This window comes from Pan paniscus, chromosome 4, assembly GCF_029289425.2.
Source record: "Pan paniscus chromosome 4, NHGRI_mPanPan1-v2.0_pri, whole genome shotgun sequence".
Taxonomy (NCBI): domain Eukaryota; kingdom Metazoa; phylum Chordata; class Mammalia; order Primates; family Hominidae; genus Pan; species Pan paniscus.
Window position 1 is genome coordinate 168059388 of NC_073253.2, and position 15463 is coordinate 168074850.

The 15463-nt window shown below is 51.9% G+C and overlaps 1 protein-coding gene across 3 annotated transcripts in view; it reads left to right on the forward strand.

The window, feature by feature from the left end:
- ERGIC1 (endoplasmic reticulum-golgi intermediate compartment 1) overlaps positions 1-15463 on the forward strand; it is a 117970-nt gene that overhangs the window by 86129 nt on the left and 16378 nt on the right. For all 3 annotated transcript variants that reach the window (XR_010112246.1, XM_003813997.6, XM_063604707.1), the window contains exons 6-9: positions 3749-3853; positions 6248-6308; positions 12238-12338; positions 14990-15112. Coding sequence is in view for 2 of the 3 variants with exons in the window: in XM_003813997.6 (XP_003814045.2) it covers positions 3749-3853; positions 6248-6308; positions 12238-12338; positions 14990-15112 (390 nt within the window). In the remaining variant the exon portion in view is untranslated. The remainder of the gene's footprint in view (positions 1-3748; positions 3854-6247; positions 6309-12237; positions 12339-14989; positions 15113-15463) is intronic.

Here is a 15463-nt window from a genome sequence, read left to right on the forward strand (position 1 = left end):
TAGACACCGTCCCCCACCCCAGCCCAGCCACTTTCCCTTTGAGGAACCGCCCATCAAGAGGTGCTCAAAGAAGCCACCGGGGTCCGTGTGCTGTGATGGCAAGGTCAGCAGCCAGCCCCCGCACCTCTCTCCCAGCATCAGGCTGAGACTTGTCCCACGGCCTCTTTATCCGACCCCCAGGAAGTTGACCAGCAGCCAGATGTCAGAGTTTGCGTGTTTTGAGCAGCAGCGGCAGCCCCACTGGAGACCCCACGGTGACCTCGTTTCATCAGCCAGCCCCGCAGGAGGAGGACAGGATGGGGTGAGGGGTATGGGGCCTGGCTCCAGCTATATGTTTTTAAAATCCATCAGAGACACTGACGTAGGTTCCTAAGTCACAGGCTCTAAAAGCGTTGCTGTTTCTTTCTTCAGCCCAGCATGTGCTGGCATGAGTCAGCCACCTATGATGGATTTGGTGTGGAGGGGGAGTGGGTTCCTGAGTCACAGCCTCGCGCGGCCCGGCAGGGGTGGCAGGTGCTGAGGGGACAGCCTTCTTGACTCACTTCACTCCAGGAGCACGCGGCCCAGGCCCCAATCCCAGTTCTGAACTCTGCCATGGCCCGATCTGCGGAAGGCCCTGTGTCACTGCGTAGAAAAACTCTGGGAGGACACACGCCTTATGGCTGTGGGTTTCTTACTCCCAGGGGCGGTCAGCAACAGGGTCTTTAGTCTGACTGTGTCTCGTGACTGTTTTATCATGAAAATGTACCCAGGCATTATTTTTATCGGTGAAAATGAGGCATAAATGTTAAAACCCACAGTGGGCTTTTCCTCACGCCCTGCCTGTGAGTGTTCCCTCTTCCGGGAGGGCCCTTCTTGTTGGCTCCGATGACAGACGTGATCACCCTACAAACCCGATCTGAGGCCAGCTGCGGGCTGCTTTGTATGCATCACCTCAGTGAATCCTCCCAGTAACCTTCTGGCTTTACGCCCATTTTGCTGATGGAGAAACTGAGGCATGGAGTGGTTACTGACCTCGCCTAAGGCTCCCCAGCTAGGAAGCGGGGCTGGGCTTGAGGCCAAGTGTAGAACTCAGAGCGACCGCTCTACTATGGGTTATTGGGTCCCTGAAGCAGGCGATGCTGCCCCTCGAGGGAGATCCTGCCACGCCGTTGTTCCTGCTCCACTCCTGACCCAGCAAGTGTCCCTTCTCCACTGTAGCCTGCAGCTCGCTCCACTGCGAGTTTGCTGAGGCCGAGGCTACAGGCTGTCAGCTTGATGCCTCCCCTGTCAGTCACAAGCTCGGGCCCTGCTGAAGTAGGAATATTCCTGCAGGAAGTCCACACTTTGTGTTTGAAACAGACATGCTTACAAAATCAGACTTTGATGGGCTGCTGCACGATAAGCTATATTCCCTCCTCGGACACAGCTCGCACAGTCTTCTTCACTGGGCTGGAATAAGGTAACCCCTGAGTTTTTCAGTGTGGCATTTGGGGACCTTTGATAAACAGCCCCAACTCCTCCCTTGTGCCTCTTTGTTTCCTGCTGCTGCCAGCACCACCACCTCCGTCTCATTTGGAGTTCAATAATACCAGACTCTTAGTTCCTAAGACAGCCCACATGCTGGGCAGTTTCTGTCCTCTGCACCTGTTCATGCTGTTCCCTCTGCCCAGATGCCTTTCGCTCTCTTCCTAAGTAATGCAGACTCATCTTCAGAGCCTTAACACAGGATGTCCGTCCCCCTGGGAAGCCCTCCCTGAATACAGCCTGCACCCTCAATTGAGCCGGGGGCCTTCCCTGTAACCCCCATGGTCTGCAAATTCCTCTGGGCCAGGGTGGATCCCACAGAGTCTCATTGTCTGTTCCAAGTCTGTGTCACAGGGGCTTGGCCAAGGCCAGATTCTTGTCTGCTCATCTCCCCAGTCCTGGCATCTCCTGAAGGACTGGCGCCATGTGGCCATCAGCCCAGGCTGCGGAGGTAGATGGCATCCAGGCATCAGAGGAGGGAGCAGCGCGTCCAACAGACGTGAGCTGAGACTGCAGCTCTTGACATGTGACCTTAGCAAGTTTCTTCACTGCTCTGAGCCTCCATTTTCTTTTCTGTAAAATGGGAATTATCAGATGACAAAGTCAAAGGATTCAGTGTTGTTTGTTTAGTCATTCATTCATTCAATAAGTGTCTGTTGAGCACCTGCTATGCGTCGGAGTCTGGGGGGCACAGCAGGGGGTGGACATGCTAATGGGAGGAGGCAGACGAGAACAGGATGGGTATGAGATGGCAGGTGATCCCAGAGGCTGTAGCAGGTAAGGGGATGGGGAATGGGGGCCAGGGTGCTCTTTTGCACAGGTGGACGTGGAGGGCCTCTCTGTTGGGCCCTGATGGGCCGAGGGAGGGCCATGTGGAAGAGGGTCCCAGGAAGGGGTGCAGGCACAAAGGCCTAAAATGGGGCCACACTGGATGCTGTTCCCGGCACGGCAGGGAGACCAGACAGGAAGCAGCAGAGGACACAGCAGCAGGAGGCCAAGAGGTGGGGACACGATGCTTGGCCAGTGGCCAGATGTGGCCTGTGGGCCACCACGAGGACATGGACCTGGACTCCGAGAGAATAGAAGCCGTGGAGGGTTCTGGGCAGAGGAGTGATGAGATCTGATGTAGGGTTTAAAAAGATCTTAACAGTCATTATTGGGAAAAGGCCCAGGCTGTGGGGAACATGGAAGCTGGGAGCCCAGGGAGGAGCCTGCCATTCTTGTCCATGAAGAGATGACCTTGGACCAGGGCAGCAGAGAAGAGGTCAGGCACCAGGTGTGTTTGGAAGGTGGAGCTGACAGGGTTTCAGCTGATGGATGGGATGTCGGGAGTGAGAAAGGGGGGTTCCAGGATCATACCAAGGGTTCTAGTCTGAGCATCTGGGAGGAGGAGGAGGGTTCCAGGATCATACCAAGGGTTCTAGTCTGAGCATCTGGGAGGAGGAGGAGAGTTCCAGGATCATACCAAGGGTTCTAGTCTGAGCATCTGGGAGGAGGAGGAGGGTTCCAGGATCATACCAAGGGTTCTAGTCTGAGCATCTGGGAGGAGGAGGAGGGTTCCAGGATCATACTAAGGGTTCTAGTCTGAGCATCTGGGAGGAGGAGGGGGAGGAGGGGGAGGAGGAGGGACTTCGTGCTGAAACAAGGAGAAGCTGCAGTGGCTCCTGCCACATGGTTGTCACCAGCATCCTTTGTTCTGTAAATACTCATCCAGCACCTCTTGCTGGCTTGGCTCTGCAAGGGCTTGAGACCCAGGGAAGAGATGAGGCTACCACAGTCTGTCCATCAGGGATCCCCTGTCTAGGGCACTGGGGCAAACTTGGGTAGGAAATGATAGGGGTTTGGAGTCCGAGGAATCCCCATTAGTCTGCAGGCTCAAAGGTTATCCCCCAGCTGACTGTGGGGTCAGCCGCCCAGAATCCACAGAGCTGGAGGGGGAGCAGCTGCCATGAGTCCTGGCTTTGTGCCCGTTGCCCAGATGGGCACTTCACATGCACCCTCTCACCAGATAGTCCTGGCAGCCCCCTCGGAAGCTATGGTAGTGCCCCCATTCTGCAGATGAGGAGCCTGAGACCCAGAGAGATGGGGTGACTCCTTTGCACAGTTGAAAATGATACAAGCAGGATCCAAACCCAGATCTGCCTGATTCCAGTGTCCTCCCTGGATCACACAGGGTGAGGCCCCAATGTTCCGCCCCCTGGAGAAGTCAACCAAACTCCTGAAACTCACATTTCTCCCCCAGGTCCCCGGCAACTTCCACGTGTCCACACACAGTGCCACAGCCCAGCCACAGAACCCAGACATGACGCATGTCATCCACAAGCTCTCCTTTGGGGACACGCTACAGGTGAGCAGGGGACACTCGAGATGGCATGGCCGGGGGTGGGCCTTCAGGGGCTCTGTCACCCAGTGCCCTCTGCCCTCTCTGGGCACAAGGAAGAGTTACCCTTAAGGTGACATCTAAGCCAAGCCTGGAAGGGTAAGAAGGGTTTCACCAGGAACAGAACAGGGAAATGGGTCCTAGGCAGGGGGCGTCTCAAACATCACCCCTCTCCTAGAGCACGCAGCTGGTGGTTTTCATGTGAAAGACCCTCAAGGTTACTTTCAGAAAAATGGATCAGTAAGCGTATGTGACACGGCATGTTCTGTGCCGAGATGATCCAGGGCACAAGGGCTCGCTTGGCAGCTGAGAGGGCCCAGAGCACTTGCCTGAAGTGGGAGCCGGCAGGTGGGGTGTGTGGGGTGCGAGAGACCCATGTTAGATTGAGGAAGGTGGAGACTGAAGGTCTGGTTGGTGACTCAGAGCACCCATCTGCAATGAGGAAGATGGACCCAGGAGGCAAGACTATAGGCAGGGAGGTGAGGGAAGGGCCCAGACCGAGGCAGGGTGGAGGGGAGAGGAGCAGCGGTCTCACATTGCCACGTGCAGGGGCAAAACAGGACACAGAAACTACAGTCCCAAGTTTAGTCATTAGTGGGGTGGAAATCTGATTTTTAAAAAAAATGTACAAAACTTAGCTTAGGGCCCATCCATCCATTCATTTTCTGTCCATCCATCTATTCAACATATATTTACAAAGTACCTACCGTGTCCAGGCCTTGCATACCTTGGTGAGGACAAACATGGTCCCTGCCCACCTGGAGCTTCGAGTCTAGGGGGGAAGACAGATGTTGATCAAATAATGGTACAGGCCAGGTGCGGTGGCTCACTCCTGTAATCCCAGCACTTTGGGAGGCTGAAGCGGGCGAACTGCTTGAGGTCAGAAGTTTGAGACCAGCCTGGCCAACATGGTGAAACTCTGTCTCTACTAAAAATACAAAAATTAGCCGGGCGTGGTGGCAGGCACCTGTGATCCCAGCTACTCAGGAGGCTGAGGCAGGAGAATCACTTGAACCTGGGAGGTGGAGATTGCAGTGAGCTGGTATCGTGCCACTGCACTCCAGCCTGGGTGAAAGAGTAAGACTCCTCTCAAAAAAATAAAAAATAAAAATAAAAATAAATGGTACAAATAAATGTGAGATAAAGCCATGTCACATGACAATGGAAGAGAACATTCTAGCCTTCTTGTCTCTGTAACCACCGTTCTCATGGGTTAGAAATGAAGCCTTCACACGGTCAGTCTCAAGACAGCAAATAGACAAACTTCCTTTTCCTTGTTGAGAAATTGCAGTTCCTTCCAGTTGTTGAGGAATTGCTTGTTGAGAACGTGCAGGTGTGTTAAGTGCTCAGTAAACATCAGCCACCTGAGACCAGGATCAGGGATTACTCCGCCCCGCTGCTGCCCTCTGCTCCTGGAGTGGCCACAGAATCATGTCCCCACCTACTCTCCGATGTCTCCTCCTTCCTTCTATTCAGACACCTCACTCTCCTTCCTCCTGGGGGCCACGTGGGCCTGTCTCCATACTCAAGCCTTTGTACATGCTGCTTGCCAGTTTAACTTCCCACTTTCCTCCAGATCTTGATGTCAATGTCATTTCCTCCAGGAAGCCCTCCAGGGTGTCTAGCTTGATAACCCCTATTAACCATGCCCATGGTAGCATGCTCCATTTACCAGGTATGCCTTGTCCTTCTTTAGATGTTCCTTGAGGCCAACCTGGTTTCCCATTGTCCTCAGAGAAAAGGTGGGATGTGGTTTTCAGCCCCACTCTACAGTAGCCCACCCCACTGCCCGGAGGAGGGTTCTCTTCACATCTGCTATATTTCTCTGCAGCAGACATGATGGGGGGCCCACAGCTCTGGGGCATCCCTGCCTGGACTCCTCTATGGGCCTTTCAGAGGACCCTGGGATCTCAGGAGAAATCTTCTGGGACCCAGAATCCACGTTCACTTGAATTTTCTGTGTGACTTCATGGAAAGAGTCCAGCTTAGTGTCAGACAGACCTGATTTCAGAGTTTAGCTTAGCCACTTACCAGCCGGGCAAGTTTTGGTGTCTTTCCAAGCCTTGATTTGCTCTTCTGTAAAATGGGCCCAATAATACATCATTAGGGGCATGAAATGAAATTATATGAAGGGGCCAGGATGGAGCAGCACATGGTAGGGGCTAGAGATGGGAAACAAGCTTGTGCCTACTGTGTGCCAGGCCCTTGCTGCCTCTTGCTCCCCACAAATCCGCTGGAGCCCCCTTTTACACATTGGTAGGGTTCCTAGACCAGGTGGTACCTGGCCATCCCCCACAACCAGGGCCAGGCCTGGAGGTGGAGGTGTCCTGGGGACCATCCCCTCACTGCATTTTTCCACAGGTCCAGAACATCCACGGAGCTTTCAATGCTCTCGGGGGAGCAGACAGACTCACCTCCAACCGTATGTATCCCTGCTGGGAACAGCCTTCTGCTCCAAGATGCCCAGTACAGCAGGCAGGGAGGGGGAGGGCAGAGAGGTGGAGGGGGGATGGCAGAGAGGTGGGGGGGGGGTGCCTGTCCAGCACCCACTCCAAGGCAGGGAGGCTGCTGCTCACACTCCATTCCCACAGCTAACCAGTGGGAAGGTGGACCCAGCCCCGTCCAGACCCAGACCCTGATGGAGAAGGAAGAAGGCTTGTCCCGGGGCACAGCAGACACACGCACGCAGTGGATACCAGCTATTACCATTATTGTTGCTGTCATCACAGCCACATCATCATCCTTAGTTGAACTAATTACCTGAGATCCCACAGGGAGCTATGGCAGAACCAGGATCTGTTCTGCCTCCAGGTCGCACCGTGAGAACAGGTCTGTGGGTGGCCCAGTCAGCTCTGACCACATGGCTGCCTCCCCCACACCTCACTCTCCTCCTGCTCAGACTTCTCCCATCGACAGTGGCTCCTCCTAGAGTCCTCGCCCTCCTTAGCTCCCTGGCACCTTGGCCCAGATCAAAGAGAACAGCACATCTCCACACGCAGACAGGAGAGCATGCATACCTTTCGTGCACACCAACACACACGAGCTCACATGGCCCCAGACACATGCACAGAATGGGCCCGGGGCTCAAGCAGACCCGCAGACCCACTGCTGCACAGGGTACCTGGATTTTTCTTATTTCCTCACCTGAGCTCACCTTTTAACCCACATCTTTTCTTATTATTTCCTGAAATGCGTTTGCTCTCCCATTGTCAGGGATCCAAGGCAAAGAAAACATCCCTCTGTGACCTGCCCCCCCGACAAATCGAACCTCATTTTTCTGTGTCCCTGTGAGTCCTTGTCCATAAGCAGAACTCACTTTTCTTTTTTTCCAAGGCATGGATTGCAGTTTACCGTCTGCTTTTTGTACTTGACCTTATTACATAGCCACGATTTTCTTTACTTTCCAGTTGTAATGGGAGCACAGTTGTCCATCTTGCAGCTCTGCTGTGCTTTTTTTTTTTTTTTTTTTTTTTTTGAGACGGAGTCTTACTGTGTCACCCAGGCTGGAGTGCAGTGGCACAGTCTCGGCTCACTGCAACCTCAGCCTCCCGGGTTCAAGCAATTCTCCTGTCTCAGTCTCCCGAGCAGCTGGGATTACAGGTGCCCGCCACAATGCCCAGCTAATTTTCTGTATTTTTAGTTGAGACAGGGTTTCACCATGTTGGCCAGGCTGGTCTTGAACTCCTGACCTCAGGTGATCTGTCCCCACTCTGCTCTGCTTTTCTAAGTCATTGTCTTCTCACCGAAAGCGTCTGTCGTTTCCTGTGTTTCACTGTGGCAATAATGCCTCTGATATGTACAGGGTTGGCGCTCTGTTACCCGATTGCTTTCCAGCTGTGTCTGGTTCCCATTCATGCTGCCTCCAGCAACGGATAAGTATACGGCAGCACCTCCTTATTTGAGTGCAAATGTCTGGTTGTAATAGAGGTAGATGATTCTTGGTGTGGTGCTGTGGTCATTGTCGTTTTGTGTCATGGTAACATGTCATCCGACGTCGGCCGTCCACAAATGTCTGCAGCTACGATGGACCCTCAGCTGCTGGACAGGAAAGAGGATCAAGCTAAGAAGGCCCAGAGTGTGCAAGCAGCGAGAGGGTGTGGACAGAAAACCTTGCCTTCTCCAGGGCTAGTGACGAAAGCTATCTCAGGCTGGCTTAAGTGGAGAGAAAAAAGCATGAGATCAAGCAATGGACAGCTGGGGAAGGGCTGGCTTTTATTTCCTCAGCTCCCAAGCTCAGTCCCTGGCACTGGGCCTTTGCCTTTGTAGGTCCCTCTGTGCCCAGGTCTTGCTATGGGGGTTGTTTCTTGGCATTAAGGTCTCAGTTCAAATGCCACCATCTCCAAGAAGCCCTCACTGGTCACCCTATCTAAAGTAACCCTCACTCCTAAGGACAAACCTGTTTTTTCTTCCTAGCATAGACCACTCTCTGAAATCACCTTGTTCTCCCAGTCATCTGCTGCCCTTGGCTGTTGCACCAGCTATAACATAGCACTCTGCCTTGCCCACTGCTTTGTCCCCAGGACCCAGCCCTGTACCCAAGGTATAGTGGGTATATGATCGATGATAAGAGGCCTGGAGGCCACTGTGGAAGAGCTCCTGCCACATGGTGGTGGAGTGCGGTCATGAGGACCTCGGCCTCCAGTGTCTCGCTCCACTCTTTCCCAGCCCTGTGGTCTTGGGAAAGTCATTTAACTCTGCTAAGCCTCAGTTTCTGCATCTGTAAAGTGGGAAGAATCCTCTCCACCTTAAGCCTTGCTATGAGGATTAATGAGATGCGTGTACAGAGTTTAGTACACGGCCTGCCACATTGTGAGTGCTCAATAAATGTTGGCCGTTCTCTTCATTATCGTCAGCAGCTAACTTCAGGAACGAGATCCCCTAGGGCAGAATCTAAGGAGAACCTTTCCGATATCAAATTGTATCTTGTATTGTGGTACTGAATTGTTTAACTGGTCCTGAATGATATAACTGGGATGAAACCAGCTTGTCATGTATATGTATACACATAATATGGGCTGTCATATATATATATATGTGTGTGTGTGTGTGTGTGTGTGTATGTGTATATAAGTATACACACACATACATATATGTGGGCTGCTGGTTTTAAGAATGCAGATTCTGGGCCCCACTCCAGTGGCGGGATAGGGATGAAACAAGATTGGCCATACGTTGGTAATTGCTGAAGTTGGGAAATGGGTACGTGGGAGTCCATTATACAATTCCCTATGTTTTAGGTTTGAATTTTTCTGTAAGAAGATTTTGCGGGTAGGGGAGGAGGGAGTGAGCTTGAAGGGAATGTGGGCTGGCCTAGACCAGGTTGGAGCCAGCAGTCTCTAGGAATGGTCAGCTCACAAGGAATCCACATGGGTGTAATTAACTGCAGTGTCTCCAGTGGGCATTTGGCAAATTGTATCAAAGGCCTTAAAAATGGTCATTGTCTTTGAGTCATCAATTGTACTCATAGGAGAGTAAGCTAAGGAAATAATTAAGAGAGTGTACAAAAATCTAGGAAAATAATGTTCATTAGGTCATTGTTTATAAAATTGAAAATGAGGAACCACGTCAGTGTCCAGCCATAGGGGGTTGACTGAGCATGGCAACTGCCCAAGATGAGCGAGGTGTGTCAGGACCTTACTGGCAGTCAGGCAGCAAAGATTTATTGAGCACCTACTATATGCTGGGCATTGGGCTAGGTTCTGGGGATAGAGAGATGAATAAAACAAACTCTCTGCGGACCTTACGTTCTGTGTCTTAGACCTGAAAAGTTGATCATGATGTTCAGTTCTTAGAAAAAGATGGCTGGGTGCGGTGGCTAACGCCTGTAATCCCAGCACTTTGGGAGGCCGAGTCGGGTGGATCACGAGGTCAGGAGTTCAAGACCAGCCTGGCCAAGATGGTGAAACCCCATCTCTACTAAAAATACAAAAAATTAGCCAGGCGCAGTGGCAGGCGCCTGTAGTCCCAGCTACTCAGGAGGCTGAGGAAGGAGAATCACTTGAACCTGGAGGGTGGAGGTTGCAGTGAGCCGAGATCGTGCCACTGCACTCCAGCCTGGGTGACAGAGTGAAACTCCGTCTCAAAAAAAAAAAAAAAAAAAGATACAGTATGGTCCTATTTTAGGAAAATATAAATATATGTATAAACATGTCTGGCAGTTTATATGTGAGAATGTGAGCCATAGTTTTCTGAGGATGGTGAATTTATGGTGATTTTTTTGTTTTGTCCTTGGTGATCACCTGTGTTTTGTACAATTTTTTTTTTTTTTTTTTTTTTTTTTTTGAGATGGAGTCTCTCTCTGTTGCCCAGGCTGGAGTGCAGTGGCGGCTCACTGCAACCTCCACCTCCTGGGTTCAAGCGATTCTCCTGCCTCAGCCTCCCTAGTAGCCGAGACTACAGGTGTGTGCAACCAGGCTTGGCTAATTTTTGTATTTTTAGTAGAGATGGGGTTTCACCATGTTGGCCAGGTTGGTCTTGAACTCCTCACCTCAAGTGATCCTCCCACCTCGGCCTCCCTAAGTGCTGGGATTACAGGCATGAGCCACCACGTCTGGCCTTGTACAAATTTTAACAAGAAATATTACAGGTGTGATTTTGATAAGGCATTCACTTTTTCATTCCTTCAAGTTTTCAACCTAGGGCAATAGGCGTTTGGACACCACTATCAAGTGTGGTCTTGGGCTCTTGTTTTAAAAATGCAAATTCTGAGCTCCACCCTTGACCCATTTAGCGGGATGCTCCTGGAAAGAGGTCCAGGTGTCTTTTTATTCCAAATGATTCGACTGCTTCTGACATCTGAGAACCATTACAGGGTTGAACAGAGGGATGTTGGAGTCTTCATGGACTGGGCTCTGCGGCTGCAGGACTTTTCTCGGGTTTTCAGAGGAACCTACTCAAAACAATTCAAGAAGCACTTCCTTTGCTTACTGAGATATGGCTTTGGCAGGAAGGGGCAGGGAGGGAGTGTCAGGGCAGTGAATGCTGTCTGCATCCCCAGCCTTCTTACAGAAGAGGACTGACTCAACTCTGCGACCAGGCTTGGAACCCACAGGCCTAAATTTCTGTGTTATTTTAGCTCTGTATTCCGTGACCCGAGATTCTGGAAGGCCCATGAGCTTCCTGTAAGCATCCCAGAAGGCCCAGGAGAGTTCATACCTTTCCTGAGTGATATTTGGCAGCTCTGGGCCAGCATTCTATCAGCCCAGCATTGGACTCCAGTTACCTCATGCTTATCAGCAGCTGATTCATCTGTGCTTTCATTCATGCCCCTGTCCAGTCATCCTTCCATCCGTTCATTCATTCAGTAAGCATTTGCCGCGGTCCACTTGGTACCAGGCCCTGCACGGGGCTGTGGGGACACAGAGATGAGTAAGGCTCCATCCCTGCCTTCAGCAGCTCCCCCATCCAGGAAGAACTGATCTGCCGTTGATTTCTTTCCCCATCTTCAGTTCATCAGCGCTTCATTGGTGCAGTTTTTCTGGTTGATAGGCTCTTTTCTTTTTAATACTGAAACCTAGTTTGTTTTAAAAGTAAAACTATTCAAACAGTGTCAGAGGATGTACAATGAAATGGGATCTTTCTCAAATCCTGCCTTCTTCCCCAGAAGCTAAAGCTGCCTGTGGTTCCTTGGGCATCTTTCCAGATAATTCTCCTATATATTTACATGGATAGAGAGTGTCTCCTCCTCCCCTAATCCATGGACACATGTGTATCCTGTCCCATGACTTGGTTCTTTTCCCTGTTGGAGAATAGCTGCTGCTAGCACCCACACTTTTTTTTTTTTTTTTTTTTTGAGACAGAGTCTTGCTCTGTCGCCCAGGCTGGAGTGCAGTGGTGTGACTTTAGCTCACTGCAACCTCCGCCTCCCAGGTTCAAGCGATTCTCCTGCCTCAGCCTCCTGAGTAGCTGGGATTACAGGCACCTGCCACCACGCCTGGCTAATTTTTGAATTTTTAGTAGAGACGGGGTTTCACCATCTTGGGCAGGCTGGTCTCGAACTCCTGACTGCAGATGATCCACCTGCCTCGGCCTCCCAAAGTGCTGGGATTACAGGTGTGAGCCACCACGCCCGGCCAACACTCACTCTTTCATGGTTGCTCTATTGATGGACATTTGGGTTGTTTCCAGAATTTTAATAATGTGCACAGTGCAGGAGGAAAGATCCTGATGGATAGAGTCTCCCAATTCCCGGTATCCAAGGGGAGAAGATGAAGAGCAGTTGGTTGGTGGTAAAACTGGGGAATGAGCCCCCTGCCGTGCCCAGGGAATTTAGGCTTAGGATTGAAATGACATAGAGCTGTCAGCGGGCAGTGCCCGTCCCCCTGCTTCATTCTGCTGTGTCCTTCCCGCAGCCCTGGCCTCCCACGACTACATCCTGAAGATTGTGCCCACGGTTTATGAGGACAAGAGTGGCAAGCAGCGGTACTCCTACCAGTACACGGTGGCCAACAAGGTGCGCGGGCGGTGGCTGGGCCGAGCTGTGTGCGGCGGCGCCCTCTGCTGACGGAGAGCAGAGATGACAGGCGGCTGCACCGACGCACTTTCTTCTGGTTCCTTTCTGGAGGCCTTTCCTGGGGGTTAGCTTGGGCCAGGCGCTGTCCCTGGGTAAAATTGAAAGGCCCAGTCCCTGCCCATGTGGCAGTCTCAGAGTCAAGGAGAACAGATCTAACCAGGAGATAGGGTGTGATGCGTTTGACAAAGAGCAGGTAGTCTCCGTCCTACAAAGGTCCTGGGGTTGCAGGTCTCAAACAGCCCTGCATTTGGTCCGAGTCCTTTAGACACAGACCCCTGGGTGCTCAACACAGACAGACACTCCTGCTCTCAGGGCACAGGCACTTTACCCAAACTCATGAGGCTACTGAGTCACACCAAGATGGCTGTTGATTAATTTGCTGTTGATTGACAGGGGTGTCCCCAGGACCCCAACACTCAAAGTCATGGAGAAGACGCCAGGCCTTAGTGGGCAGCAGAGCATGGTCAGAGTCTGCAGAGTGGGATGACACAGCAATTAGTGGTCTCAAGACAAGACAGCCTTGGGCTTCCCCGGGAGTATCCCACCAATGGGACATGAATACTTGAAACCTGTTGGTTGAAATGCCCCTGCTAGACCCTGGTGGATGGGTTTTTCCCACTTACCACCAGGACTGTCCTTTTTCTTCTGTTCCAAGGCTGCCCAAACCCCTTATAAGTGATACCTGTTTAGCTCAGTTAATTATAACAATAGTAGGAGGCATAGCTGTCACTCATTGAGTACTTCCTGGGGGCTAGACATGCTAAGCTCTCTTCTTCCGTCTTCTCGATCATCTGACAGCTCTGATATTGAGACTGTTATTGAGCCCATTTTGTTGATTTGGCCATTGAGGCACTGAGAGGTGGTTGTAGAGCTATAAAGTGGCTGAGTGGGGATTAGAACAGGTTTTCCTTGGGCTCCAGAGCCTGGCTTCTTGATCACCTCACGCCTCAGTCTGAGGAAGGGGCTGTGAGTCTGCCCACCTGCGAGCTGCTCTCTGTCCAATGACATAGTCCCTCTGTTCTGACTCACCCTAAATTGATGTTCCCGGGAGCCCTGTTTCTTTTATTCACTGTTTCACAGGGGGCATCTCATTGTAACCCTCACATGCTCATAGCAGCTAACAGATGGAAAAGCACAGATGCAAGCTCAGGACCACGCTGCAGTTCAAATTCCAGCTCAGTCATTCACTAGCTATTGACCCCGGACATGTCACATAGCCACTGTGTGCCTCAGTTTACTCATTCATAAAATGGAGATGATACTTTATAAGAGTGCTGTCACATGAGGCAATGTTTTCAAAAATGCCTAGCCCACCAAAAAAAAAAAAGCCTTTAGGTAAGTGATACTGACTGCTGCTATTTTTCACTCTTTTTCTCTGTCCCTCAGCTCTGGGTTGTGACCCAGACAGTCACCCTGCCCCAGCAGCTCTCCTGGAGAAAGCTGGTCTTCCCTTGCGCAAAGCTCCTTTTCCCAATGCTTTGGCAAGGCCCAGCAGCCAAATACAGCTTGCTTAGCTTCTCTGTGGCTGCAGCCACACTCTGCCCTGGGAGCAGGCAGCAGCGACCCAGCGGGAGGTCAGGGCTCAGTGTTACTTACCCCCGGAGCGGCCTGGGCTCCTCAGGCTCAGCATGTGGGGTTGGGGGTACCCCAGTGGTTCAATTTGGCCTCCAGTTGTTGCAGACTTTAGCACCTTGAAGTGCCCAAACTGGAGAGATCCCAGGGGTCATCATCCCAGGCCCATCCGTGTTTAGATGGGGAAGCCAAGTCCCTGAGGGAGGGAGGGGCTGGCCCAAGGATGCACTGTTAGCTCAGCCTCTTAGTATCCTTAGTCCCTGCTGTGTGCATTCTCAGGAAGGTTGGTGGCAGGGCGGGGCCTTCTGGCTTTGCAGTTCAGTCTATTCCTCTGAAGAAGCTAGCCCACTCCCCACACGGCATTTACACCCATCACACACACACACACACTGGGACTCCTGCTTATTCATCATGTGTGGCTCAGAATGTCCCCTCCCCAGTCTCCCAGATGCCGCCCGGGAGAATGGGTCATTCATTCATTCCCCTCAGCTCTCCATGTCCCTCCATCCCACATGCGTGATGTCGCAGTGTTAGGGATATTCTTATGTCTTCCTCCTTCTGCAGACTGTGACTCCCTCTGGGGAAAGGGCAGGACTTGCTCACCTCGGGGTCCCCAGCAGCCAGCCATGGGCCACCACAGTGGAGGCGTTCAGCAAACCATTGTTGAATAAATGAATGGATTTCGCGTGGCCCAGAGGTTGAAGGAGGCAATAGCCAAAAATTGCACTTTTCCTTTTACAGCTCTGCTTTCTAATGTATTTTCTGATTCTGGTCCTGCTTGCAGCTCACATGGTCAATTTCTAAACAACCAAGGGGGTCAAAAATGCCCAGCTGTGCACGGCAGAGTTTAGGGCCTCCAGGGGAAGGGATGTGAGAGAGGGAGTGGGGGAGTCTGGCTTCGTGGGGCAGAGAGGGAGGAAAGTCCTTTCTGGAGGGTTGCTGGGGGGCCCTCTGCAATCCAGTCCCCGCCCACCCTGAGACACAGTTTGTACTTCTGATTCTTATATCCTCTACCCCAGGAATACGTCGCCTACAGCCACACGGGCCGCATCATCCCTGCAATCTGGTTCCGCTACGACCTCAGCCCCATCACGGTCAAGTACACAGAGAGACGGCAGCCGCTGTACAGATTCATCACCACGGTGAGTGGCCTGGGGCAGTGGGTGGGGCCCTGAGCCAGCCACCCCGCGCCTGCTCTGGGCCCCTTTCCTTGGCACCCCTCACCTGTTCTCGCTGAAACAGGAGGCAGCCTGCAGGGCTAGGGGCTCTGGCTGGGCACAGGAGGCTTCGACCCCAAGGATGCTGAGAAATGTTGTCAGAAACACATCAGTATCAATGACGTTTTGTCTAGAAAGTATTTTCCAGAGGGGAATGCCCTGAAATCCATTTAATTCCTGAAGCAGATCTCCATATGGTTCCACTAGATGTTTAGGATTTCTCCAGCTTTTTATTGTTACGGAAATTATTCTTAGCAGAGCTTATCCTTTAATGTG